The sequence below is a fragment of the Rhizopus delemar genome, genomic scaffold (assembly GCF_000149305.1).
Source record: "Rhizopus delemar RA 99-880 supercont3.2 genomic scaffold, whole genome shotgun sequence".
Classification (NCBI taxonomy): domain Eukaryota; kingdom Fungi; phylum Mucoromycota; class Mucoromycetes; order Mucorales; family Rhizopodaceae; genus Rhizopus; species Rhizopus delemar.
The window spans coordinates 2,820,228-2,845,057 of record NW_027137828.1 but is presented as its reverse complement, the minus strand read 5'-3'; the positions used below and the strand labels follow the sequence as shown (position 1 = coordinate 2,845,057).

Genomic DNA, 24,830 nt, shown 5'->3' with positions numbered 1-24,830 from the left:
AATTTCTCAATACTCCATTGCCTGTAACTCTATCAGAATCTAAGCAATTTACTATTCATCTCTCTATTGTTTTGGCCTCTATTCGATTTGTACCTGTACCTATCGTATTTATACTATATTATATTATTTGGCTTCTCATGACTGCAGCTTCACGTACATCTATTACAAAATCCGTAAGTACATGAAAAAGATGAAGAAAGGTATACAGAGCATAACCTATTTAACTTCCATTAGGACTTACCATCTTCCTTAAATAATTATCGATACCGGCAAACTTGGTTGCTGTTCTTAACATCCTTTCTACCTTATCATGTACCAAATGCCATCGTTTATATAAAAGATCTATTGATAGGTTGGACTGAACATGATGCGTCTAATTGGTTACTTGCACAACAAATGCCCACCATTTTCATGCTGATTTATTTAGTGACATTTGGTAAAAGTGTTGAGGCAATCAATCACAAGTAAAAACAAAAACAAAAAAAAAAGATATTTATTCTTTATTGGCATGCATCTCATAGCATCTCTTTATATATAGGACATTGGTTTCAATCATTCATGTGTCAATCATTATGGCTATTTATCAAATTCTTTTTGGGTTTTCATATCCTTTTGTTATACCATCTCTTTTTTCAAGAATCTTTTATACTTTTTAATGTATTAGAAAAATAAGAAACGGATTAAAATTCATAGTTTTGTGTGCGCGTGTTTCTATGTAAAATGTGAAGAATGAACATAAGACTTTGAATTTAAATGAACGTGAAATCGAGCATTCTCAGACAAAATCTGTAAAGGCCTACAGATCATTTTGTATCATTTAAAAAGGCTTAATTGTACGCAACTGTTGCAAGTATTTAATACAGAGCAAGTAGATATATACTTAACGGCATGATGCTTCAACAGTAGAGCATTGTAATGATTGTAATTAGTATGGATATTAAATATTAAAGAATATCAATTAAGGCAAAGGCAAGCGATGTTTATTTTATTCCTTGTAAAAGGCAATTTAGACGGAAGCTTGAATAGGGGGTTCAACAAATTCCTTGGTAGCCTTAGCACCAGTGTCATCACCAGCGGCAGCAGCACCACCGTGAAGGGCCAAGAGAGCAGAGACATCGAATTTGGGTGCCTTGAGGATCTTGACCTTACGAACGTAGGTGTTTTGGAGGGGATAGATACCTTGGCAAGCCTTTTCAATACGGACAGCGATAGCATCTTGAGCGGATTGAGAGGCGGAAGAGGTAACCTTGGCAACCAATTCCTTAAGATCACAAGCAGAAGCTTCTTCAGTCATAATTTCAAACATCTTCTTACGGATTTGACGGATTTGAGAAGATTGGGCATAGGTGGTCTTCTTGATTTGGTTACGGCGACGAGCAGTGAAGGAAATGGCAAAGAGACGAACCAAGTAACCATCAGTGGTCTTGATGTCAACAAAGGCCTCAATGAGGGATTGCCACTTCTTGACCATGGAGCGAAGCTTGTCAGTAGTCATGTCCATACCGTTGAAGTTGGTAAGACAGTTCTTGCCTTGGATTTCATCAACCTTAAGCTTGATCTTACGGAAAGAACGAGATTCGTCCTTGGACAAGTCACCAAGAGACATTTCGACGACACGGCCGTTCAAGGAGTCGTTGGCGTTACGGAGACCTTGAGTACGGTTGACCAAAGTCTTACCGACTTGACGGACTTCGAACATGGAAGGAGCCTTGATATCGTACCAGTCCTTACGAGTGAAGGGGTCAACGCTATATAAAAATAAAAGTTAACGCGATTCTTTTTTAACCATTTCCTATGCAAAATAGAGAAAAGACAGAAGAAATTTGCTGGTTGATTTTTTCGAAATGAAGTATATTTGATCGAATTTTTTAATCGTTTCTAATCACTGCTGATATTACTCAATGTTGACCCAAAGTCATACTTTTCCATTCGACCGCAAACCTCCTCTGCCTTTTTCTTTCGTGCACAGATTGAGATATTACTTACACCTTCTTCTTCAAACCTTTCTTTCCTTTAGAAAGACGCCTTTACAAAAAAAAGGTCAGTTTACATGTAATCGTATCTATTTTTTTTCATCTATTTACTTATTCTTGCCGACAGCTATAAAGATGGAGGATGATTTAGTTATTAATGGATGGATGGATGGTTTACACACGTACCCATAATATCGATTTAAAAGAAGGATTCATTTGATTGCCTGTACTGATTTCTGTTAAGTGTCCTGCTGGACAATAGACTGGAGGAGGGGGGCTGAAGGGACATGTGACTCCTTTTCAGGCCGAAACTTCTGGTTCGGTGGCTTGTCAATACAAGCAAGATGATATTCTCATAAAGTAGCCCAATGAAACTAGACAAAAATATTTCTGTTTATTCTTTCATAGTTTCTCTTATGCACATTAAATAAAACTTTTTTTTTTCATAATAGAGTTGATGTGCAATTCATTTAGTAACATTACTCAAAAAGAAGCACAATGGTATATAGCAAGCAAACAACTGTTTGATAGAGAGAAATCAAGTGTGAGGGTGTTTTTACTGGTAAAGAAACAAATAAAGCCTGCCAAAGGTTTCACAGTGCCGTCATCTGTGAGAAATGAATTTAAACGCCGACAATGCTTTTCATAAACTTGTGGAAACGCGTCGAAACTTTTTCTCTTTTTTTCTTTTTCACTTTAAATTTAAATTTTATCTACTATGCCTCTTCATCCAACTGTTCTTTGGGCTCAAAGAGCTAACTTGCTTTACTTGACTGTTGAAATATCTGATATTAAGGTAAGTTTGTGTTGATATGAGTATAGTTCATTATCGTTAAAAAAAGTTTTATAGGAACACAAGGTTGACTTGACCGAGAACAAGCTTGTATTCAAAGGTAAAGGTGAAAAAGAACAAAACGAATATGAAGCCGAGATTGAGTTTTTTGCACCTGTTAATGTTGAGGTACGTTTGTTTTTAAAAGTAGAAAAGGAGAGAAGTGTTAAAACAAAAGTTATAGGATGCCAAGCAACATTTAACAGCTCGTAATTTGACAATGGTTATCTACAAGAAAGAGGAAAAATATTGGCCCAAGATTCAAAAAGGAAACAAGCTTAATTTTGTAAAGGTTGATTTCCAGAAATGGGTAGATGAAGATGAAGAAGAAGAGCAAGGAGAGGCTGATCCTATGGGAGGATTAGATTTCCAGAGCTTAATGGCTCAAGCTGGTGCCGCTGGTGGTGGATTACCAAATATGGATGATATGGTAAGACTGATAAAAAATAAAAAGTACTTTTATTCATAAAATACAAATAGCCTGAAGGTGATGAAAGCGATGATGAAGAAGAAGAACAAGAACAAAAACATTAAATTTCCTGTTTTTAATAAAAAAAATAGATTTTCTATGACAGTGCCTCCACTTTCAATTTACCAATTTTTGAAAACTTCGCCCATTTTTTTGGAAAAAATTGCTCACATGTGTGTAGTTAAATTGCCCAGAAAAAAGAGGTTAGCTTGGTCGAATGTTTAAAGTTAGTTTGACCAGCTTTCTGAAAGTAAATTAACTGCCTTTCACAAATAAGTTGATCAATGTCTGGCCAAATGGATTACAAAGGTTCTTTATTTAAGCAATTAGGAAAACAATTTATAGAATACTGAATGAAATGTTGCAAATGCTCGACAGGAACATCTTTGCTTTCTTCAATAACCCTTGAAGTGAGAGTTTCCATATCCTTCAACTTATTTCTGCTGACTCTATCCTTCAAAGCTTTACAATCTGCTCAGTAGGGTTGAGCTCAGGAGAATAGGGCGGGAGGTATATAGGTATGTTACAGGATCAGCAATTACTATGAATTGGAGCATTGTCCATAACAATATGAAATCCCTTCATGTTGGGAAATTCATCCATAATGTCCAATGTGTCACTGATAGACTTGACATAATGACCAGCTGTAGTTCCCTTTTTATATAGCAGATGCCGCATCACTAGATGTTTTTCGTTTCGTGGCGCCTACAACCTTTCTCTTCTAAATGTTTCCTGTATCCCTTATACTCACAATCATAACACCAAATGCTGAAATTGCACCAATAATTGTATGAGAGACCGCTCTTGCAGAAGGTGATTCTATGATTGCCTGAGTGCTACGCTATGACTAAGCTCTCGAACGATGCAAATTTATATCGAAACCTGATTCATCAAGAAATACACAATTTTGCATATAAGCATGCCTTTTTGTACCCATTCTTCCATGAATTTAGCACGAGCTTCTAGAATTTTACTGCTATTTCTTGCCGCAGAATGGCGGATAACAATTTTGTTGCTGATGCTACACTCTTCTTTCGTAAATTCACCCGTTCTATACAATTTAGTTTTGGAACCTTTTCTACATTCTGTTTTTCAAAACAACAACTTTTCTGGATATACAGTAGAAGTCAAGGATAGTCTTCTACTAAATGCTGAAATCCCACGATCGGTGACCACAAATATCCTTTGCTATGTAGACGACACCCTTGTGCTCCTGAGCAACCTACAAGACATTCAATAACTGACGTTCCACTTGGACGTGTTCAGTCTAGCCTCCAATGCTCCAATCAATTATCACAAAATGGAATCTATATCCATGTTTAGCCGCGATCACTTATGGTATTGGGCAGACAGCTTGGCTGAATTGGGGATCTCCAGTATTCATCTGCCTTCCAATCCTCAACCTGTACTGTACCTTCGTTTTCCGTTAATCCAATCATGGATACAGTGAGAAGCTTTCATGACACAATTTATAACCAAAATGAACCAACAGATTATACTGTACTCAACACTATCGCTATCTATCCTTGGGCATGCCACCATTGTTAATACCTTACTACTTTCCATGTGCTGGTATCTATTCTGAGTGACTCCCGTGACTCAACCAGACATCAACAAAATCGGAAGTCTCATGTCAAAGTTTCTAAACCAAAGCATTTCCCCCGTGTCAAATGGGATGTTCTGACCTTTACAAAGTGCCATGGTGGGCTGAATATCATTGATCCTCATATGCAACAAGCAGCTTTATACTTTCATTAAATTCAACCGCTTTTGCTGGATACGCCTTTTGAACGAAAAACTAAGGTCAACAAAGTGCTTCAAACCCATATGCAAAACAGTTACAAAGCAGAACGCTATCAAATCCCATTTTTGTTTCCAGAGAGCCGCCCTCGACTGTCTATACGTCTGCACTACATGTATTCACAGCTCGTCAAATCCTTGGACCGTATTTCCCGAGATTTCAGTCAAATGGCCCTTGCCCATCAAACCCATTTGTCTTTGCCTGTCCGGAGTATATTTGTGACCTCCGAGAATCTATTCAAATTTTCAAGCATATATAACCAAATGGCAGTACGAGATGTATTCCAGTTCAACCCTCAGCTACGGATTTTTCAACGAAAACGACAAAAAGACATTGCCCTACACCATCGTCGTACCATCAATAAAATCTTTCATGGCATACATGCCGGAAGGGTACACATTAACTACTTCTTCGGAAAACACTGCCTGCCTCAAGCTACCAACCCTGATACAACAGTTACCAATCTACCTCAGCTTCGCTTCAACCCTCTGATCAACTGTCTACAATCTCGACTTCCTCCTCCTAAAACGTTTCGAAACGCTACTACCAAAACTTTCCGCAAAATTGTCAACCAATTGAATCCTCCACCATGTTTTCTCGCTGCTACTCAAAAGCAATTCTGGCTTGACTTTTGGTCTCTGGGACTTATGGCAATTCAAAGAAATATCATGTTCAGATTCATTCACAAAAGAATTTCGCATAAGTTTCTGCTACATCGCCTCCTGCCAGCAAAATGCACCACTTCAATCTGTTCATTTTGTAACGTAGTTGTCGACTCGGCTGATCGCTTTATTTTCACATGTCCACCAAAACTTGCGGTCTGACAAGGTGTAATCCGTGAATTCTTGTGGCCCACCGTTGACACGCAGGACATTTCCAATGTCTTTTCAACTCTCGATTTCTATCCAATCAATTACTGTCAAAATAAAATTATTACCGCCAATATGGTACTCATTACAACACTCTTCTTTATATGGAAAGCACACTAGAGTTACATTTTCAATGGCTAGTCATTCCTACCTAACCAGATCCTTCAAAATTTCATAATCCGTCTGCGACTACATTGCTGAAGAAAACGAGCTTGATCGATCAGTTCCTTTTTCTTTTTTCATATATTATTATTGTCATTTTTATTTTATTCATATATTACTTTGTTTATTCTTCTTCTTGCACCAGTCTCTTAACTATTGCATTGAATATTTAACGCGGAGCAATAAATAGAAATCTTTAAAAAAAAATCTGGTTTGTTTTGGGGGTAAACGAGAAATTCCCTTTTTTATTGCATTTATTGGACTGCTTCTGAAAAGAGAATTGTACTTGAACGAATGAAACTAAAAAAAATATTCATGACTGAAGGTGAAATATTATATACTTTCTCTTTATACAAACGCACACCACACACCATCTTTTTTTAAATAAAATTTTTTTTCCCTTTCTTCTAAACTTCTTTTCTCTCTTTACTTTACAAATGAATACTATTTCTTTAGACTTTAAGCATAAAACAAAATATGATGAGCTTAAAAAAAGATATAGAGCTATTGAAGAAGTAAGTTGCACACACAACATAATCATCCTACCTTTTTCATCCTTATTCAAATATAAAGGAAAATGAAATACTTGAACAAAAGCTATGCAAAGCTCGTAGACATATTAAAAGATTAAGACTTGAAAGAAGGTATAGAAAACATAAAAGGTTGCCTTGTTATTTATATTGGAAATGTAGTTTACTATTAGAAAGAGTTGATAAAGTGAACAATGATCATCATTCTGATTCTGGCTCAGAGATACTGCATAATGATTTTGAAAAGGTAATAACAATAGTAGTTGAAAAAGTCACAGTTAAATTGATATTGTATTTAGCACAAGAACGTGAAGCCAAAGAAAAAGAAAGATCCAAATGCTCCTAAAGGGCCTGGTAATGTCTTTTTCTTATTTTGTCGTATGGAACGTGACAAAATTAAGGTTGAAAATCCTGAGGAAAATATTGGTGATGTTACAAGACTGCTTGCTCTTAAATGGAAAGGGCTAACTAAAGAAGAAAAAAAGGTACAAAATAAAGAAATGTATTTAATAAAATATTTATATATTAAATAGGTTTATTACGACACTTTTAAAAAGGAAATGGATGAATATGAGGAAGCAATGAAATCTTATAAAGAAGGTCTTATTGATTCTCCACCTCATATTCAAAATGATATTCCGATGATACAACATCAACAGCATCCTGAAGATATATTTATTTTAAACACAGAAAATGAACACACATTATAAAATGACACAGCAGTGCTGTTTCTATTGTTATTTCTTTATGCCACTGATTACATATATATTTTATTATTAAAAACTCTAATTGGATCCACATTCAATTTTTACAGATTTAATAATTGCAGAGATACTTTTATATTTTTTCCACTAATAAATAGAAAAAACATTTAATAAAGAATTAAAAAAGTAAACATTTGCACTCACATCAACTGGTCCCTTGGCCCATTCTGCTGTATCAGATGGGCTACTGGCATCCCAAATACCAATTTGGATAGCACTAAATAAAAGTACAATTTAATTTTTTTTTTTGGAAAATTTTAGTTATATTAACTTACGAGGCTTCAGTTGGATATTCACAAGTAGCACGCTTACATGTATCAGACCTTTTAACCTTACGAATCTCTTTGTTATCAATCAAGTATTTGATTTCAGTAGAGCTCCTATTTATTTCATTGTTAGGTTAGCAAATTAAATCGCCATTTTCCTTTCTTCTTTACCAGTCAATTGTGTAAGTATGAAAGCCTGATGTCGTATCTTCAGTATCATGGTTACCACCATTAACACCATAGACAATGTTCTTACCATAGAAATAGTTGGTTCTGTTATAGTTTAGCAAAAAGACGTGAGTTTCAAATATATGCATGATCGTATTGTTTTCTTACTGGACTTTTTTAGGGTCACCTAATATTAAAAACGTAAGACAATGTACTTAAAGCTCTATCTTGCTTTACCTCCAAGCATTTCAAAATCAATTTCATCGCCACCAGGTGACATTAGTATAGCGGCTGTAACAACTCCGGGTGCGCCAGCAGTCTTCAATTCAAAGCTAACACGACCATACTGTAACAAGCTTTCAAATTGGAAATTGGGAGCATAAGGAGAAGTATATTTATTATAAGGTAAGCCTATTCATGATATAAAAAAAATGTTAAAAGGGTCTACTTAAACTATTTTTAATTCCTACCATCTTGAGAGGCGTTCTTTGCAGGAACATATTTTTCAGGTGGATAAAGGGTCAGCTTGAGACCTTCGGCAGTGAAGTCAACCCCCTTCTTGGCATCACTAATCTCTTTCCAACCATCATGGCTTTTAGTAAAGTCGGTTGTCTTACTAACACATTTGCTAGCAGTGACTGAGGCTACTTGAAGAAGAACACTTGAAATAAGAAAAAAGGCGCGAGAAGACAAATGCATGATATTGTTAAGAATACAGAAGAGGGAAAAGAAAATCATTAGATTCTTTTTATACGTTTTTTTTTACCTTGCCTAGTTACTTGTCCAGAACCTTTTTCATATATGTAAGGGGAAGGGGAGTATGGTTTTCTTTTTCTTTTTTTGTTAATTATTATTCGTTGTTAAATAACAAAACAAAGAAGAATGAAAATTATTTTCTGATTGTATTGTTATCATCTGTTAAGCAATATGTCTACTTACACAAATGAACAATTCAATACAAATAATATGTATGCATCCTAGTGTATGGATAAAAGAAAAGAGGGGATCTGCTTTGTACTACGCTACCAAAAGATCGACTTACCGCATAGCTTACAGCACTGTGAAATTAAATAAAATAAATTCGAGACATCTGTTTCATATAAGGGATTCACAGCCTTACATAAAACGAAGTTTTCATAAAGACATACGCCATGTTACCAACTCATTCTTACTCATCAAATAGAGGAAATGCAAAGTGGGGAGAAACTTTGTGATACATGATTATTCTGATTCAAGAGGATTCACTTTTTTAAACTCTATAAAAGCATCAAAGGCCTTTATTGCCTTCTAATGAAGAGCAAGAACATAAAACTTTTTTTTATAAAACCACAGTGGACTCAAAAATGCTCGATTAAATCATGTATCGCTTGAGGTTTGACCTGGAATATTTTCTTCTCAAAGGAGAGAAGGGATTACAAGGAGTCATCTATAATCTAGAGCCAGTGAATGTATCACGTTTCTATAAATCTCATGGCCAACTGTCACTTTTCGTTACTATTTTCTCTTCTTTGGCATTTTTCTTTTTTTGCTTGCATCACTGTAGGGGTTGCCTTGAACGAGTACAACTTTTAAAAACCCTGCTTGTCTTCACTTTGAGGACTTGGGATTTCTTTCTGAGCCCATCTTTCCTTAGTCAAGCTTTTGGATATAATACCATCCTTTTTTTTTAATAAAAAATTAACACTTGTTTACTCAATCAGCTTATCTACTATCTCTTTCAGTTCTTTAGAATTCATTTTTCGTTTTCAACAAATCTCATCCGGATTGTTTTTACAGATGGAATTTTCCAATCCCCTGTAAATCCCTTTTTTCTCTGTGGTGTGTCTTTTGGTGAAACGTAACGCCTCCACAAAACAAAACGCGAAACTACGATTAAACAAATTTTTATTTATAAAAAATTAAAAAGGCAAAAGGGGCACGTAGTTTCTAAAATGCATTGAATTGCCCGCGAAAGATTAATAAAATAAAAGAACTAAAAAACCTTTTGGGCATAAAGGCAAAAATATAAAAGAAGGGAAGAAGTAATGGGCAATACTTGGAGCACTTTAAACTAATTTTGGGGTAACCACTTTAGGAGTTTATTACCAGGTTCTAGAGGGATAGTTGGGATCTCTTCATAGGCCAAGTGATTGAGTTCATGAGGTGATGTACAAATAATAGGCCATCGAACTCTCCAAACGACAGCTTTTTGGGTAGAAAAGAAGAGATTTTTTAGGCAATTGATTCAACAGGAAAGACAGAGAATCAAGAACTGAGAGAGGCATTTGTAGTCGAAGACGCACGTTTAAACAACGGATGGAGTGCTGTTTCGTGAAAAGGTTATTTTGAATGGTAAGGACATGGCTTTGGCTTTTCGCCAGGTATCATGTACATACAGATGAGACTCTGTGTTGCTACCAATGCTTTTCCATCACGAAATACTTTTATTAGCCCATGCTGTTTGATCAAAAATCTTCATAGATATACGCTATGCTCTTTTTTTTTTTTTTTTTTTTTTTCTAAACAAAATATTAGTACTCTTAAAATGTCAAAGAAGTAATCGGTTATTTTAGGCAAAAGATTAGAGCTAAAACATGCAAAGAGTATTGAAAGTATTCTTAAACTAAAAGATTTAGCGCGTAATTGAAGCCTTACTGAAAACTATACTTCATTATAAAAATAGAGAAAAAGATATGAAGAGATTGTGTAATCAGCATGGCTATGAAACAAAAACATTCAATGCTTGCCCTTTTTATGATGAAGGTAATAAGTTCATATTCCTTGATAAAATATCACCAATTCGTCGTTATTTACAGAGAGTAAAACAAAGAAAGCACTAAGATGAAAAGTATGACAATGAAATAAAAGTAGCAAAATCAAAAAGAAAGAGGAACCAACTATAACCCGAGAAGCAAGATAAAAAGAAAATACTTAAATGTAGCAGATGTGGCAAAGAGGGTTACAAGGGCTCAAGATCCAAGGAGTGCGAGTGTCATAACAAGACCATGGATGAAGCGATGGTGAAAAAGCTGGGAATGATTTTGAACAATATACAAGAAAAGTTTACTTGTTATCTGTTATAGGACATGAAGGAAAGCTGGCCAACTATATCCTGGGCTATAAAAAGTACGGAATACTTTGGCAACGAGACTTTAATGCGAGTAAAAATATGCTTAACATTGCAAACTCTATTTTAAAAACAAAGGACGTCCAGAAGCTTTTACAAGAGAAATCACTATAGAGGAAACACTTTCTCTTCCAAATGTTTAGTTATTTACATCATAATGGTAAGTTCATAACAAAATGATTCATAATTTCATATGAAGGACTGATTTATTATATTTTGTCATTTAATCCATCAAGGTTTCCTAGTTATTATCATCAAATCCTCTCAATTCTTTATTCCTCTTTTCTCAATTATTTTCATATTTTTCTTAGATACTTGGAAAACACAGTAGTTGTCTAAACACCTGTGATTTACAATATTACCTTCAATAATGATTTTGCTATCGTTTGTTATGCAAGTTGCATACAGCATTTACAAAACACATTCAACAGGATGAAGGAATAAAATATAACAATCAAAATTATTTATATCTGTATTTTTGTAACCTGTACAGTCATTCCATTCTTAGTTATAATAGCATTTGCAATATCCTATTTAGCTATACTTTTTACGTAACGTCAATTTAGAATATGATTTATAAATTTATATATCAAGTCTTTACATTAACTAAGCATCATTCATTTTTCTCTTTTTATGTGGGTCTATTTCTGAAGCCCTAGTTTAGATGTTATATAGAATAGTTTATTGATTAATAATAGAATAGTGTATATTTTTATTAAGTCTCAAATTTCCAAAAAGCTCTTTATTTGGGTTGAGGAGGTAACTCAGTAGAGTTAGAGTGTGTTTGGTTCCAAGACAGGCCAGTCAACAAACCAGGGATATAGTCAATGCCAAGAGGAATTTCATTTTCAGAAACATTTTTGTTTTTGTAATGGAGCTTCTTGGCAGCGAATGCGAAAACGTTGTTCATGGTCTTGTTAGCGTCTTGACGGCCCAGACTTCCGAGCTCCCAGTTGAGCTCAACGGTGTTCAAGGTAGAAAAGTGAGAGTAAAAGGTACTATCAGTTGTTCCTCTAAGCTTTTTAGGGATGTCACCAAGCAAAAGTGACCAAACTCTGTTTCTAGCTGTCTTGGTTGTCTTGTTTTCATCAAATGTGATCAATACAACCGTCTTCTTGAGGAATTCCTTATTATTCAAAGTCTTTTTGTAGAAATTAGCCAACCATTCGCCAGCAAAGGAAGCATTTGTATCGTGAGCATCATTGTTCATATCAGGGGTGTAAAACATCCAGTTGGGGAAATCTCCTGAAGCAAGATCCTTTTCAAACTGATCACCTCCAACAATATTTTGTAAACGAGTACGGTTCAATCCAACAGAGTCAAAGATAACAGCAGGATTATGTTTTCGCACATAGGTACCTGATTTGTAACCAGTGTAGCCAACAGAAGGGATATTTTCTTGGTAGACCTTCCATGTCAATCCCTTTTTCTCCAAGAGATCATATATAGTAGTGACGTTGGCAGGAATATTGTAGTAATCATCATTATCGATACCAAAATTGGATCCTCCGCCAGCACAAACATAGTTGGGCTCAGAGGGATGAGTGATTGCATTGAAGTTATCCAAAAGAATACCTTGCTTCTTAAGATCAGTAAAGCCAGGAACTTGGGCAACGGTCTCAAAGTCCTATGGATAATCATTAAATCTCTACCATTTTCTTTCTGATCTTTGACCAAAAATGACAGTTTACCTGGTTTTCAAACCATATTTGAAGAATATGATCAAATGCTTTACCTTTAGGTGCTCGGTGGTGCTTGTTTGTCTTTCCTTCAACAGAAGATGTAAGAGCAAGACTTACAGTAGTAGCAATAACGAAAAGGGAAGTAAAAGAGAGCTGCATTATTATAGTATAGCTTGAGACTATTTTTTGCTTAAAAAAAACATATATTTGTTGAATCAGCGGTATTTATATTGATTCATCTTTTTAGGTTTATCAAGGGCATAACCATTGAGAATTAACAACGATGTTAGATCTAGTGCAGGTGTATGGATTCAAAATAATTGATTGGAAAACACAAATGTCAGTTAACCGAGAAGCAATATATAGCAGTGTAACGTTTCAATGGCAGGGAGAGATACACTGATTTAATCCAAATATGGTGTTTTTAACAAAAACGTGTAATAAAAGGAAAAATTGTTATAAAACAGATGGAGTTACACATGTATTTTATCTTGAGAGTTTACTTGAACTATCCAATAAGGTCAAGGATAGACAGCATGATGGATTAATTATTCATTATTGTTTGAATTTAATAGGAACAATAGATGCTTTCTGAAAGACCTTCAAGCACAAGAAGGTTTATTCATCTAATGATGTTTTCCATACTCTATTTTGATAGAGTGATATATTATAGAGCTTTGTAAAAGCCTTCAATCTTAAAAGCTATTTACATGACTTTTATTTCGTTTTCAATTTGTGTAGCAAAATGAAATGGGTATGGACATTTGTTGTCACCCCTCTACCAATACACTGCAATTTTATTCGTCATTACATCAAAAAGACCGCTACCAGAGATAGCTTGTATCTATTCCATGAACCAACTCAAATAATCCTCGCAACGTCGGCACCTGAATAATCGTTTTCTTTACACACACACACACACAAAAAAAAAAAAAAAAAAAAAAAAAAAAAAAAAAAAAAAAAAAAAAAAAAAAAGGGGAAAGGCGAACTCGTCTATTGAACTATGTATAATCTAGCATTTAAAAAATATTAAAAAGCATTCAATTGAGTGAATGCCACTCTAATAGATACAACAATGGTGATTATACTAATAAACTATCTATACTTTAGTAGCACAAAAATTGCATTCAGTAGAATTCTCTTGATTATAAAACAATGGATCGGTAGTGAGTTGGAAGATACATAGCACAAAAACCATACTCTGAGAGCAACTCAAGTTTACAAAAGCAGTAATCCTTTTCAAGAAAGTTATTAAAGTGGTCTTTTTTTTATTAATTTGCTTATCTATTTAAGCAAGAATGGAATACACAATGAAAAAGTATCACATACTCAAATCCTTTAAAATAAGGAAAAATAATTTAATAAACACAAAAGAATTGACAATAGAAATTCCTAGTGCTTTATAAAAGGCAGGCAAAATAAAGTGTTTTTTTTTTTTGGGTTATTTCATACTACATGTATGGTTTGCAACTCTAATCTTTGTAAGAAGAAAAAATAAAGAATACAAAACTATAAAGCGCGGTCCATTTTAAAAATGCTGTCATGATAACAATCGCACTTTCTGCAACACCTAAACACTTTGCCGAAGTATCATGTTAATCAGACTTATATGAAATACTATTTGATTAACTTTTCTACACTATTATCTTTCTGAGTTGTAACGGGTGACCACCCATTTTCTTTTTTTGGCAGCCTTCTTTTGTTGAATACATATTTTTTTTTGTTCTTTTTTTTAGCTCTTCAAAAAGAAAATGGTTGCTTCTACTTCCTTAGACGTTGTTCCTGATGATCCAACAGCATATAAAACCCAAGAATATTGGGAAGAAAGATATCAAAAGTAAATGACAAATATTCAAAATATTTTTTGTTTGATCTAAGTAACATTATTGAAAAGAGAAGATGCAAACACAACATTTGACTGGTTCAAAACCTATGCTGAATTAAAGCCCTTCATAAATGAAGCAATCCCTGACAAGCAAGCTAAGGTTTTAATACTTGGCTGTGGAAATTCCAGTAAAATTTTAACTCGTTTGATTATATAATACCTTATGAATTAAACTTAGTTATTATGTAGCCTTAGGAGAAGATATGTATGCAGACGGATACAAAAATATCACAAACATAGATTACTCTAAAACTGTTATTGAAAATATGAAGCTTCGATGCAGTGATAAGCCTGAAATGACATGTAAAAAAGCACAAAGAAGTAATAAGCCACAGCATATAACATATCACATGTAGGGTTAGAAATGGATATTCGAGACTTAAAATTCGACAATGAATCCTTTGATGCTGTCATCGATAAAGGTTTTTTTTTTTTTGCGAGTTTTTTTATTGATTTGACTTACTCACTGCTTATCATTAGGCACCATGGATGCTTTAATGTGCGATCGAGGAGATGTGTGGGATCCTTCCGAAGAACTAATTAATGATGTCAAAGGAGAAGTTGATGAAGTAGAAAGAGTTTTGAAAGGAAACGGAATATATTTTTGTATATTACTTTTGGCCAGCCTCATTTCCGCAAAAGACATTTACAAAGGGATTGCTGGACAATAGATATCAAAACTATGGGTGAAGCTTTCCATTATTTTTTTTATCACTGCAGAAAAAGCTTGTCATAATATCATGGAATCAAAATTATAGAAAATTCTGCAGCGTATGAAGAATTAAAATTACATTTTTATTAAACCTTTCCTTTAAAGGTTACAATCGCACATTTGACAGTGTTATTTTTTGCTTTTATCTCCAAACTATAGGTTCATGAGCATTTGGAATGATACCTGGTATATTAATTTGAATTTTTTAACAATACGATTTATGAACAACTCTAAGTTTATCAAATATCTATCATGGTGGAATCAAAATGAAATTTTAAGTTGAGCTTGTCACCACACACTTATTTGTCGGCTTTTGTCTGAAAAGACAGCAGTGATTGTTATCTTGGTTTTTTTTCTTTTATCTCTCCAAGGATCTACTTAATACTGAAGTTTTAATAGTAATTAAGCACTATATGCTATAGTTTTTTGACTTCCGTGAATATTGTCTACCGGGATATTAGTAAAATGCACAACAAACACAGACGCGATCTGAAAACATTTTGTATTGAGATTAGAGACGCTTATTACAGCTAGACACCCAACCCTTCATATAACAAAACATAATTTTTGTTTGTTTTACCTAGCTTTATACTTGTCAATAGAAAAAGCTCAATGCATTTTCAGTGACTGCACAAAAAACGAAACTTCAAGACACACTGCTTAAAAAAAATACTTTTTTTTTTTTTTTCTTTATTTTTTATTTTTTAAAAAAGCTTTATTAAAACAATATGAGCAACTTACCTGATGAAGATGAAGAATTTTTGTATGGAGATGCCGAGATGGAAACTTCAGATAGCAATCGCCAGATCGGCGCTAAAAATGGTATTCAAAATTCTTGCACTTTTCTCTTTTAGCGCGAGACTAATCCCTTTCATAGAAGAAGACGAACTTTACGACTTGTATGGTGACGATGAGACTAAAGAGTAAGGCATTTCACATTAAAAGATATATTTAATCGAAAAAAATTCTAATTTATTGTTACATTAGAAATGACCAGTAAAAGTATTTTCCAGATAATTTGAATACTGCGAAACTCATGCTCTCATTTTTTACAGAAAAGAAGAAACACCCGAAAAAAGCCCAGAGAATCAAGAAGACAAGCAGATGGAAGAAGTAGAAACCGAGCCACAGATTACTGATGGAAAGCAAGAAGAGGAAAATGAAAGTGACAGTGACGATGTAAGCGGCTGTGTTCTGTTTAATTAAAGTCATTTAATATTTTTATCTTTAGGACCTTGAAATCATATTGGAACCTGAAGAGGAAAATCAAACTGAAGCAGATACTGAGCAAGCCCAAGTGTATATAAATTAAAGATATTACTATTATTCAAAATTATCCTAAATATGCATCTACATAGAGAGCCATCAACTACAAACGAAGCTAAAGAAGCACTTGTAAATATTAAGCCTGGTCAACAAGCAAAATCCTCAACTACACCAGCAGCAAACACATTTTCAAATGCAAACCAATCCAGCAAAGTAGCACAAGGAGGAATTAACCTTGAAGGTGTGGGTGAATACAACGGCCAGCCTATTACAGAAGTGAACCTTGATGATTTTGAGGATAAACCTTGGAGAAAACCTGGCGCCGATATCACAGATTATTTTAATTATGGATTCAATGAAGTTACATGGAGAGCATATTGTGCTAAGCAGAAACTGTTGAGAGAGAATAAAAAAGTAAGAAGAAGAAAAAAGAAACTTAGATGAAGAAGACTCATTTTTCTTATTAGCTTATGGGTGATATGAATATGGCAGACATGAATATGGGAGATTTGATGAATATGGGAGACTTAATGTCAATGGGAGATGTTATGTCTATGGGTATGATGATGCCGCCTAATATGATTGATGGGACCATGCCGCTGGCTATGAACGGTATGCCTAATCCTATGATGGGCTTACCTATGGGTATGTCCGCACCTCCACCTACAGGAGGCTCATCAACACACCAAAATACAAATAACCCCATGCCACGGCCCAACCGAAATAATCCAATGAATAATATGAGAAGCAGCACAAGAGACATGTCCATGCCAAGACACAGCAGTAGCAGTAGTAGTAATAACAGACACTCTGACAGCAGAGAACGACGTAAGCGATCTTATGACGTCTACCGTCGTGATTAAATAAAATTTGTGAAGTTCGACTTCCAAATAAAAAGTAAATGAATGCATTAATAAAGCACACATACACATACAGCTTTATAAAATGTGCCCAACAAAAGAAAGATACATATTTTTATTGTAAATTTCCTAGAAGCTCTAATTCAGCTTCTCTTTCTTCTTGTGCTCTCTGTTGTCCAACAGAAGCTTCATCAACTTCCCTAATATCAACCAGGAAATCTTGGATATCCTCTTGGAATCTTTCCAAATCATCGCTGTAATCAAACATTCCCATAACCAAGACCTCTATTTGATCTTTTTGAAGCATTGGGAATGCATTGGTAAGGGTATTTAATATGTACTGTTGAAGAAATTCCATGTTTGACATCAATGGATTTGATACTTGCTCAGGAATAAAAATACGAGTGTATATTTCACCTTCTTGAATCATCTTTAACATTCTAGCAAGAATTTGGCTTTGGTATTCAAATCCTAAAAAAATTCTGTAAGAAGGCAAAAGAAACTTTTATCATTACTTGCCATTTCTACGATCTGGGTCTACTAATATTTCAAGCATATCCGTCAAGATTCGTACATAATAAGTTTCAAAAAATTGACTTGAAATATCATCGTCTTCCTCAACAATCTCTTCCAGTATGTTTAAACATGTTTGTAATGATATATGAGATATTTCTGTTTGTACATGTTTAGTCCCCCAAAGGATACTATTAATAACATACTGAACCAATTCAGGCGTGCGAAATAAATCTACTCATATATATGTACTCTTTAGTTAATAATTATCATTTAAAAAATATACCTTGAAAGTATTTTTGCACTATTGTTCGTAACAATATATAGAATTGTTCTCTTATTTCAGGAAATTCTGAAAAGTTTTGACTGATCATTGGCAAAGTATGTACGAATTCAATTTGAATTGTTTCCTTTAGAATATTTGGCCACACTGTAATTATTGGATTCTGTGTAATCAATTATTAGCAATAGGGTTGACCCTCTAGTATTTGAAATGATTTTACCTCTATTTTTTCAAATACTGCTGTTAATAACGACAATACACGTGGTTCTCTTCGATCGACCTCTTGAGAATAGTCTATCAAGATGACTTGCAATAATGTTTGGATTTCTGGTATATTCACTTCCATTTTAATTTGCAAAATCAAAGTTTCCAACAGTTCCAAAATTAATTGTTTGACATGTTTACATAGAGTACCATTATTAATACTGTTTGTAACTTTGTAGCATTGAATCATAAATGGTGTTATTTGGATAAATTGATGAGAATATGCATTGCCAATGGCTTTACATACAGCAATATTAACTTTTAAATACTGAATCACTCTTTTCAGGGAAAAGACGCTATTCTCCATAGTGTATGAAGCCATCTTTTTAAATAATCACATCGATCAATCGAAACACTTTTAAATACAAAAGGGCATCACTTACCGCTTTGTTCTGCTTATCCAACAAGTTGTTTAGATACTCTTGTTGCAGATTTAAAGGGGAAACTATGGATATCATATTGGCAGCAGCTTCATAAACCATACACACCTAATAAAAATAAAGAAATATTACATCAAGTTTGATAAAATCAGAATAATGATATTACCTGGTGAGAGTTTAATTCTTTAGTGATAACCTCAATATCCTTTAATAATATATCTAATAAAAACATATTCCCTGCTGGTTGTTTACAAATTCCCCGAGAGATCTTTAATAATGTATCACATGCCATATCCTTTATATCATCATTCAGTTCATGCATATATAAGAATATCTTCTGTAAAACAAATTTCATAAAGTCTTCCTGAAATAAAAGAAAACGCGTATATTGACCGGAGATATACAAAATACAAGAAGTAATAGCCCAGTCATCACCATTATTATATTGTGATAACTGTATGTAATCTTGCACAGCTGCTCCTATAAAATCATTCTCTTGTTCTGTCTCCATAGTATCAGAAAGTGCACCAATAGCCCATGAGGTTTTAAACAACATGTCATGAAAATGTGCGTTACTGAAAGACGCGCGGATTTGTGACAATTTTTCATGAATCGTTGCTTGTATAAGATAAGGCTCTCTTTTGGCTATTGTCTGCAAAATGCATTGCATTGTGTCATAGAGGGCTGCGGTGTCACTTTGCTTAATAAACTCTCGGGTCATTTCACCATCTTCATTCTCTATCAAAAGAATATCATTGGGCATAACCATGTTCTCAATCATGAGGACTGCCAATTGCTGCTCAATTTCCTTATAGCTTTCATCTTTTTTCAAAAAGACCTCCCAATACTCGGCGCAGAGCTTGAATAAATCGTTATCGGGAACCCGGGATATAGCTAACAAACAAACCAATGCTTGTCTAGGGTTATCAATGCATTCTTTATAACATGTAAGCATGTTTATCAAGAACGTGGCAGTCTCCTTTATCAGTATGATATCTCGTTCATTACTATTGGCATTTATAGCTGTTATCGCTTTGTTAATTTCTGGAAGTGTCATATTATATATTGCGGCTACGGTTTCATTGAGAAGTTTGTTATTTGATCCAATAATTCCATTCAAACATTGTAAAGCCAATAATTGATATGATGGCTTATATAACTTGTCCTGCAATAAAATTAAAAATTCCTTTTGTGTCGCATATTCAGAAGGCATCCAGTTTGCTACACTTTGCAACACTTGCATTGCTACTGTCGATAATGATTCATCGTTTGTTGAGATCAATACTTTTTTGCATAGTTCAAATATCACTCCAAATTCATTTTTCAACTGCTCTTTTAGTCGCTTTGTCTTTACTTGCGTCAAAAAGGTACTTGAATAATCAAATACTTCTTCGCTACGGTTTAAGCTTAATTAATTTGGACATCGTTTACAACTAAGGACTTGAGATGAACCTTAACAGTTTAATTATCCTCAGATTGTTTTTGCATAAATTGATGTTTGTGAAACTTGAGTTAACTATCTCTTCAATGAATGTTGGCCAATAATTTGGCCATTCTTTTTTTACTATTTGTATTAGCACAACATTCAGCTTTCCCAAAAGTAAATCTTGAGCAGCAGTAGCATTTTCGTTTGACGAAATATGAATAACTAAGTTAGCAATATAATTTCGTAAAGCAAATCTTTGTTCTTTGGGCAACGTGTTCCATCGAACTTTAACGAATTCTTCAAATATGTTGAGCGCTATAAACTTTAGGTTGTCGTAAATAACTATGCTTTTCTTTTCTTTTTTGTTTATTATCTACCTTTGTCTGTAGATACAACGACTGCTCAAGTATTTGATCTACTACTTGCCATGAATTAAGGTCATGCTGAAAATTGGTTAGCGTTTTTTGAGCTGCTTGCATTTCAGCATGGTTTCCTTCATAAAATTCTTTGACTGTTCTATCAAACTCTGATACATTAAAAGTAGCGCTCATTGCAGTAATGAAACAAGAAACAACAAATGGTTTTGTGGCTTAAATAATGTAAAAGCTGAGAATTGGCATACCTGGGTTAATTTTTGTGTTGATTTTAGTCTGTTCCTAAATGCCAGGAGAAGAAGGAAAAAAGTTTACTTTGAATAAGCATAGTGAGGCTCCTAGTACAAAGCCTGAGCAACATCGCTGTAATGCTCATTTAGAAGATTTACTTGAAGGATTATCAAAGTGGCCAATGGATGTGTCAAAGCCATTTAGCGTTTTCTTGCAATGTTTAAGATCGCAGCCAGGTAAGCTAAAAAAAAAAATAGAAAAAGGGGAATCCAATGTAACAAAAGTCTTTTAGGTCAAGAACCTGCACGATACAAGCCAAGCTCATAATCGTTTATATTTTTTATACATAGCTCAAAAGTATGCACATTTAGAGATTATCCATACAATAAACATTAATTTATGCAAGATATTTTGGTACAAACAAGATGTAGCTAGCTCTAGTATACTGGAATGCTTTGCTCTGTAAATATGGCTCACAAGAAGTCCGTATACATTATAAATCGGTCACATAGGAGGTTATTTTTAATTTTTTCGTATTAACTCATAAAGCATTTTCACCAGAGGACGTTTGATAAGTATTTTGTTTCTATGGCCTAATAATATGCTCTTTAGTGCTAGGCTGATCGCTTGATAGGCTATCAAAAAGTATTTGCTTTCGTAACATATACTTGGAATTACATTAGAAGGATTGAAGTAGTAAATATTAATTTTCTCGACTGGTTGATGAAATATGATCCTTTGTCTTCTTAAACAAAAAAGCTTGTTCTAAGTAGTTGTATATTCCCAGCATCGTATCTATAATATTTTATAACGATTCTTTTTCGTGGCCCTGTTTTGGTCACTAATGTATTGTCTGATTACAACCCTAAATATATATTTAATACTGCTCTCCCGAGAGAGTAATAACTAGTTTTCGTCCCAAGTTTCTGATATTTTATAGTTAAGATATCTAAGAAAATAGAAAAATAGCTGCATATAAATGAATTTAGAAGAAAAAGTGGGTTATTTAAATAGTTTGACAGCAAAAACCTACATTATTATGATTCAACAATCGACTTATTAATTTATAAGTACAAACTAGATATGTGAAATACAATCCAACTTTTTATGTGCCAAGAGAAATCTAGCATTATTGTAAAATAATTGTTTGTGTTTGAAAATCTTGAAGTGCATGAAGTTTTGCTATTTTTTAAATTGCTACCAATGACATGTTGCTGTATGAAAAATCATAATACAGTTCAATAATATTGCATTATTTGTAAAAAAGTAAAAGTTGTATTAAAAAGCAAAACACACATAATTGAGCCCCAAAAATATTGACTTTAACTTTCTCTCGTAGTGATAATGCCTTACAACAATATAAAGTATACATATAGAACGTTGGTAGTTTATAAAAACAGATTTGTTGGATTTTTATTAAAGCGTAGGCTGATTACTTCTTTTCATTTTTCTTTTTGTCCATGTCTTCCAATGCTTTTTGAATACGTTCATCGTTTTTATCAACACCTGGTAAAGAACCAAGAACTGCTGACATCATTTCCTCATCTTCATTATTTTCATTTCCTTCTGCCATTGACATTTCCATAGCTCTCTTGAGTGCATCCTCTTCACTCAAATCTTCCATTGTTTCATCCTCATCCTGGACAGCACGATCATTCATTGACATGGCTAAAGCTGCCTGGAGTTCTGCATCTTCATCATTTCCGTGTGAGTCTATCGCCATAGAGGATTCGCCTGCCTTTGCATTATCTTCACTGCTTCCACTACCCACATTCTTTGCTGCTTCTGCTTCTTGACGTGCCTTTTCTTCTTCAAGTGAAATACGCAACGCCTATTGCAAAATGGAAGTAAGTAAATAATTTAGATTTGAGCAAAAGTAACATACCAAAGCGAGTTCGGGATCAAGGCTAGGATCGACACCAAACTCAAAGTCTCCTCCACCACTACCGCCAAAGTTGCCAGCTCCTTCTTCGCCGTGAATGATGGGAGTAGAAATAAGCATATCGCTCAGGATGTGGGGTCCGGGAGGGATAGTAACAAGATGGCTGTTATCGTTGTTATTGACGTTATTAATAAATGCTTCTAATCTCGAAGTGTTTTCAGCTTCTTCACCAAAATTAATAATATCTACTGCAACGTTGTTCTTTTTGAGTTTCTTGGCTAATTTTACCAGTGTTTTTTCGTCAGTTTCAAGAGGGCTTGCAACAAACACAATAATTCTTTGATGCTGATTTCTATTCTGTCTATGTTTTAACGCAAGCTATTGTTTTGCAATAATTAACACAGAAACGTTCAAGAATATGAATGTATAAATGTATTTACCTGAGCAATTTGAATACTTGTTAAAAAGTTAGATTTTCCTCCTGCTTTAATTCCATGCAAAGCACTAAGAATTTTACCAACATCTGTCGTTAAAGTCACTAAAACCTCGGGCCCTTTTCCAGCTGTGGTCATTAAACCAACAGTGTTTTCAGGATTTGATTGCGTTTTAGATGAAAAGATCAGATTAACAGCTTCGTTTTGAGCTACTAATCGAGTGGGAGAGTAATCTCCATTTCGCATCCATTCGGAATTATCAACACTATTCAAAAAATTTAGTTACTGTGACATATTTTATATTGTATTATTTAATATATTTACACAACCATAGAAGCTTCCATCACCATTTTTGTCTTTTAAATGCTTTTTAATATTTTGGAGGAAAAAGTACTCATTAGGATAAACGCGTTCCATTAAATTTCTGTCAGTTACGCAATCCGACAGATTTACATCATCAAAAGACGCTGACGTACTCTACTGATTAAACATCCGATATCTATGGCGGAAAATGAAGTACAGAATGCGTCTTTCTGTACCTGAAATAGCAACAATACTACTTCTACGTTCAGCATCAGTAAAGCTCTAAATACTTTTCTTATCATTTTCAAAATAAAGAACAAGAAAAAGGTGCATAGTCTTAGCTTGATGTACTAAAAAATACGATTTAGAGCAGTAATCCTCAAAGAGGTAACTTATCATAAGCTTTAATAATGATTTATGTATAAATCATTGCTCTGGTCATTTAGTATTTCTTTAACAAAGTAAAGCGGAATGTACTACTTTTGATAAAAGCCTTCAAATGGTTTTGAAAGCTTTATTATCTCTAATACCGCCCTTGTAGCTAGACACGGAAAACAAAATTAAGACTTGAAAACTATAATAAATGTTAACTTTACTTTCTTGAATTTTAAGGTTAATATATCATGCTCCTTTTATTATGTATATCTTCCATTGATGGAATTATGCAAATCAATATTCTATCTTTTCTTTTACTAATAGTATTGCAATTTGGATCACTCTAAAAATAAAAATGCAAGCCTGCTTGAACTGCTGTGTGTGCATAATAGGAAAAACTGGCTGAGGTTAAATATTATCACAACGGAAGCCTCACTCTTTCACTCTGTTCAGTGTTCCACCAATCTACTGTAAAAAAGAAGCCAAACTTGTAGTTTTACGTCATACAATACAGAAGTCCATCGAATATTTCTCAATTACAGAGTAGGATTCTTTTAAACCAAAGAAATAAATATCTTTCTAAGGGAAAATATTAAAAATGAGATGCATAATTCAAGGTACAAGTTTTTATTTTAAAAACATCGTTCCTTATGAGTAACAGTCTATTGGTTATTGCTTTTATATTTGAATAGCAAGTAAATTATGTCTTCTTTTTAGCTTAGTTTTACTATTTTTATAGATGCTTTTTGTTTGATGAAAGCTGTCTTTTTTGTGTTTGCAATAAGCTTATTTCGTTCCGACAAAACAATGAAAAAAAGAGTCTCAAGTTTTTTTTTTAGCTTTTCTTTTCACTTTTTTTTTTTTTTTCCTTTCTTTCTTTCTTTTTTTTCTTTAATGAGTTATCCTGAGGAGGTATACGATTACTTGTTCAAAATTATCATTATTGGAGATTCGGGTGTAGGAAAGTCAAATCTTCTTCTTAGATATACGGTAAAAGAATTATAAGAAAAGCTTCATTTT

At 33.9% G+C, this 24,830-nt stretch overlaps 13 protein-coding genes across 13 annotated transcripts; 7 read left to right on the top strand and 6 right to left on the bottom strand.

Annotated features, from left to right (window-relative positions):
* Window positions 1–1,006: 1,006 nt before the first annotated feature.
* On the bottom strand, window positions 1,007–2,163 carry RO3G_03345 (40S ribosomal protein S1; the record flags this gene model as incomplete). Its single annotated transcript, XM_067657936.1, has 4 exons — window positions 1,007–1,748; window positions 1,987–2,025; window positions 2,085–2,100; window positions 2,160–2,163. The coding sequence occupies 4 exons, from the start codon at window positions 2,161–2,163 to the stop codon at window positions 1,007–1,009; spliced, it is 801 nt and encodes a 266-aa protein (XP_067514037.1).
* Window positions 2,164–2,691: 528 nt separating this feature from the next.
* Window positions 2,692–3,339, top strand: RO3G_03344 (uncharacterized protein; the record flags this gene model as incomplete). The annotated part of the gene is made up of 4 exons (XM_067657935.1): window positions 2,692–2,769; window positions 2,824–2,934; window positions 2,990–3,235; window positions 3,286–3,339. The coding sequence occupies 4 exons, from the start codon at window positions 2,692–2,694 to the stop codon at window positions 3,337–3,339; spliced, it is 489 nt and encodes a 162-aa protein (XP_067514036.1).
* A 466-nt stretch (window positions 3,340–3,805) lies between these two features.
* On the bottom strand, window positions 3,806–4,211 carry RO3G_03343 (uncharacterized protein; the record flags this gene model as incomplete). The annotated part of the gene is made up of 3 exons (XM_067657934.1): window positions 3,806–3,928; window positions 4,026–4,093; window positions 4,208–4,211. 3 exons carry the CDS (start codon window positions 4,209–4,211, stop codon window positions 3,806–3,808), a joined length of 195 nt encoding a protein of 64 aa, XP_067514035.1.
* Window positions 4,212–5,338: 1,127 nt separating this feature from the next.
* RO3G_03342 (uncharacterized protein) lies at window positions 5,339–5,859 on the top strand (the record flags this gene model as incomplete). Its single annotated transcript, XM_067657933.1, has 2 exons — window positions 5,339–5,745; window positions 5,844–5,859. The coding sequence occupies 2 exons, from the start codon at window positions 5,339–5,341 to the stop codon at window positions 5,857–5,859; spliced, it is 423 nt and encodes a 140-aa protein (XP_067514034.1).
* A 562-nt stretch (window positions 5,860–6,421) lies between these two features.
* On the top strand, window positions 6,422–7,346 carry RO3G_03341 (uncharacterized protein; the record flags this gene model as incomplete). The annotated part of the gene is made up of 6 exons (XM_067657932.1): window positions 6,422–6,431; window positions 6,563–6,621; window positions 6,680–6,750; window positions 6,799–6,883; window positions 6,936–7,121; window positions 7,170–7,346. 6 exons carry the CDS (start codon window positions 6,422–6,424, stop codon window positions 7,344–7,346), a joined length of 588 nt encoding a protein of 195 aa, XP_067514033.1.
* A 325-nt stretch (window positions 7,347–7,671) lies between these two features.
* RO3G_03340 (uncharacterized protein) lies at window positions 7,672–8,533 on the bottom strand (the record flags this gene model as incomplete). Its single annotated transcript, XM_067657931.1, has 5 exons — window positions 7,672–7,780; window positions 7,838–7,939; window positions 8,003–8,021; window positions 8,072–8,245; window positions 8,305–8,533. The coding sequence occupies 5 exons, from the start codon at window positions 8,531–8,533 to the stop codon at window positions 7,672–7,674; spliced, it is 633 nt and encodes a 210-aa protein (XP_067514032.1).
* Window positions 8,534–10,358: 1,825 nt separating this feature from the next.
* On the top strand, window positions 10,359–11,083 carry RO3G_03339 (uncharacterized protein; the record flags this gene model as incomplete). The annotated part of the gene is made up of 4 exons (XM_067657930.1): window positions 10,359–10,369; window positions 10,497–10,576; window positions 10,897–10,974; window positions 11,019–11,083. 4 exons carry the CDS (start codon window positions 10,359–10,361, stop codon window positions 11,081–11,083), a joined length of 234 nt encoding a protein of 77 aa, XP_067514031.1.
* Window positions 11,084–11,682: 599 nt separating this feature from the next.
* On the bottom strand, window positions 11,683–12,781 carry RO3G_03338 (uncharacterized protein; the record flags this gene model as incomplete). The annotated part of the gene is made up of 2 exons (XM_067657929.1): window positions 11,683–12,567; window positions 12,632–12,781. 2 exons carry the CDS (start codon window positions 12,779–12,781, stop codon window positions 11,683–11,685), a joined length of 1,035 nt encoding a protein of 344 aa, XP_067514030.1.
* Window positions 12,782–14,373: 1,592 nt separating this feature from the next.
* On the top strand, window positions 14,374–14,463 carry RO3G_03337 (uncharacterized protein; the record flags this gene model as incomplete). Its single annotated transcript, XM_067657928.1, has 1 exon — window positions 14,374–14,463. One exon carries the CDS (start codon window positions 14,374–14,376, stop codon window positions 14,461–14,463), a length of 90 nt encoding a protein of 29 aa, XP_067514029.1.
* A 1,484-nt stretch (window positions 14,464–15,947) lies between these two features.
* On the top strand, window positions 15,948–17,348 carry RO3G_03336 (uncharacterized protein; the record flags this gene model as incomplete). Its single annotated transcript, XM_067657927.1, has 6 exons — window positions 15,948–16,041; window positions 16,097–16,142; window positions 16,275–16,398; window positions 16,451–16,518; window positions 16,578–16,899; window positions 16,953–17,348. 6 exons carry the CDS (start codon window positions 15,948–15,950, stop codon window positions 17,346–17,348), a joined length of 1,050 nt encoding a protein of 349 aa, XP_067514028.1.
* A 1,311-nt stretch (window positions 17,349–18,659) lies between these two features.
* On the bottom strand, window positions 18,660–19,077 carry RO3G_03335 (uncharacterized protein; the record flags this gene model as incomplete). Its single annotated transcript, XM_067657926.1, has 3 exons — window positions 18,660–18,701; window positions 18,789–18,893; window positions 18,952–19,077. The coding sequence occupies 3 exons, from the start codon at window positions 19,075–19,077 to the stop codon at window positions 18,660–18,662; spliced, it is 273 nt and encodes a 90-aa protein (XP_067514027.1).
* A 1,794-nt stretch (window positions 19,078–20,871) lies between these two features.
* On the top strand, window positions 20,872–21,143 carry RO3G_03334 (uncharacterized protein; the record flags this gene model as incomplete). The annotated part of the gene is made up of 2 exons (XM_067657925.1): window positions 20,872–21,052; window positions 21,109–21,143. The coding sequence occupies 2 exons, from the start codon at window positions 20,872–20,874 to the stop codon at window positions 21,141–21,143; spliced, it is 216 nt and encodes a 71-aa protein (XP_067514026.1).
* Window positions 21,144–22,248: 1,105 nt separating this feature from the next.
* On the bottom strand, window positions 22,249–23,482 carry RO3G_03333 (uncharacterized protein; the record flags this gene model as incomplete). The annotated part of the gene is made up of 4 exons (XM_067657924.1): window positions 22,249–22,647; window positions 22,702–23,076; window positions 23,139–23,397; window positions 23,457–23,482. 4 exons carry the CDS (start codon window positions 23,480–23,482, stop codon window positions 22,249–22,251), a joined length of 1,059 nt encoding a protein of 352 aa, XP_067514025.1.
* Between the last annotated feature and the right edge of the window lie 1,348 nt (window positions 23,483–24,830).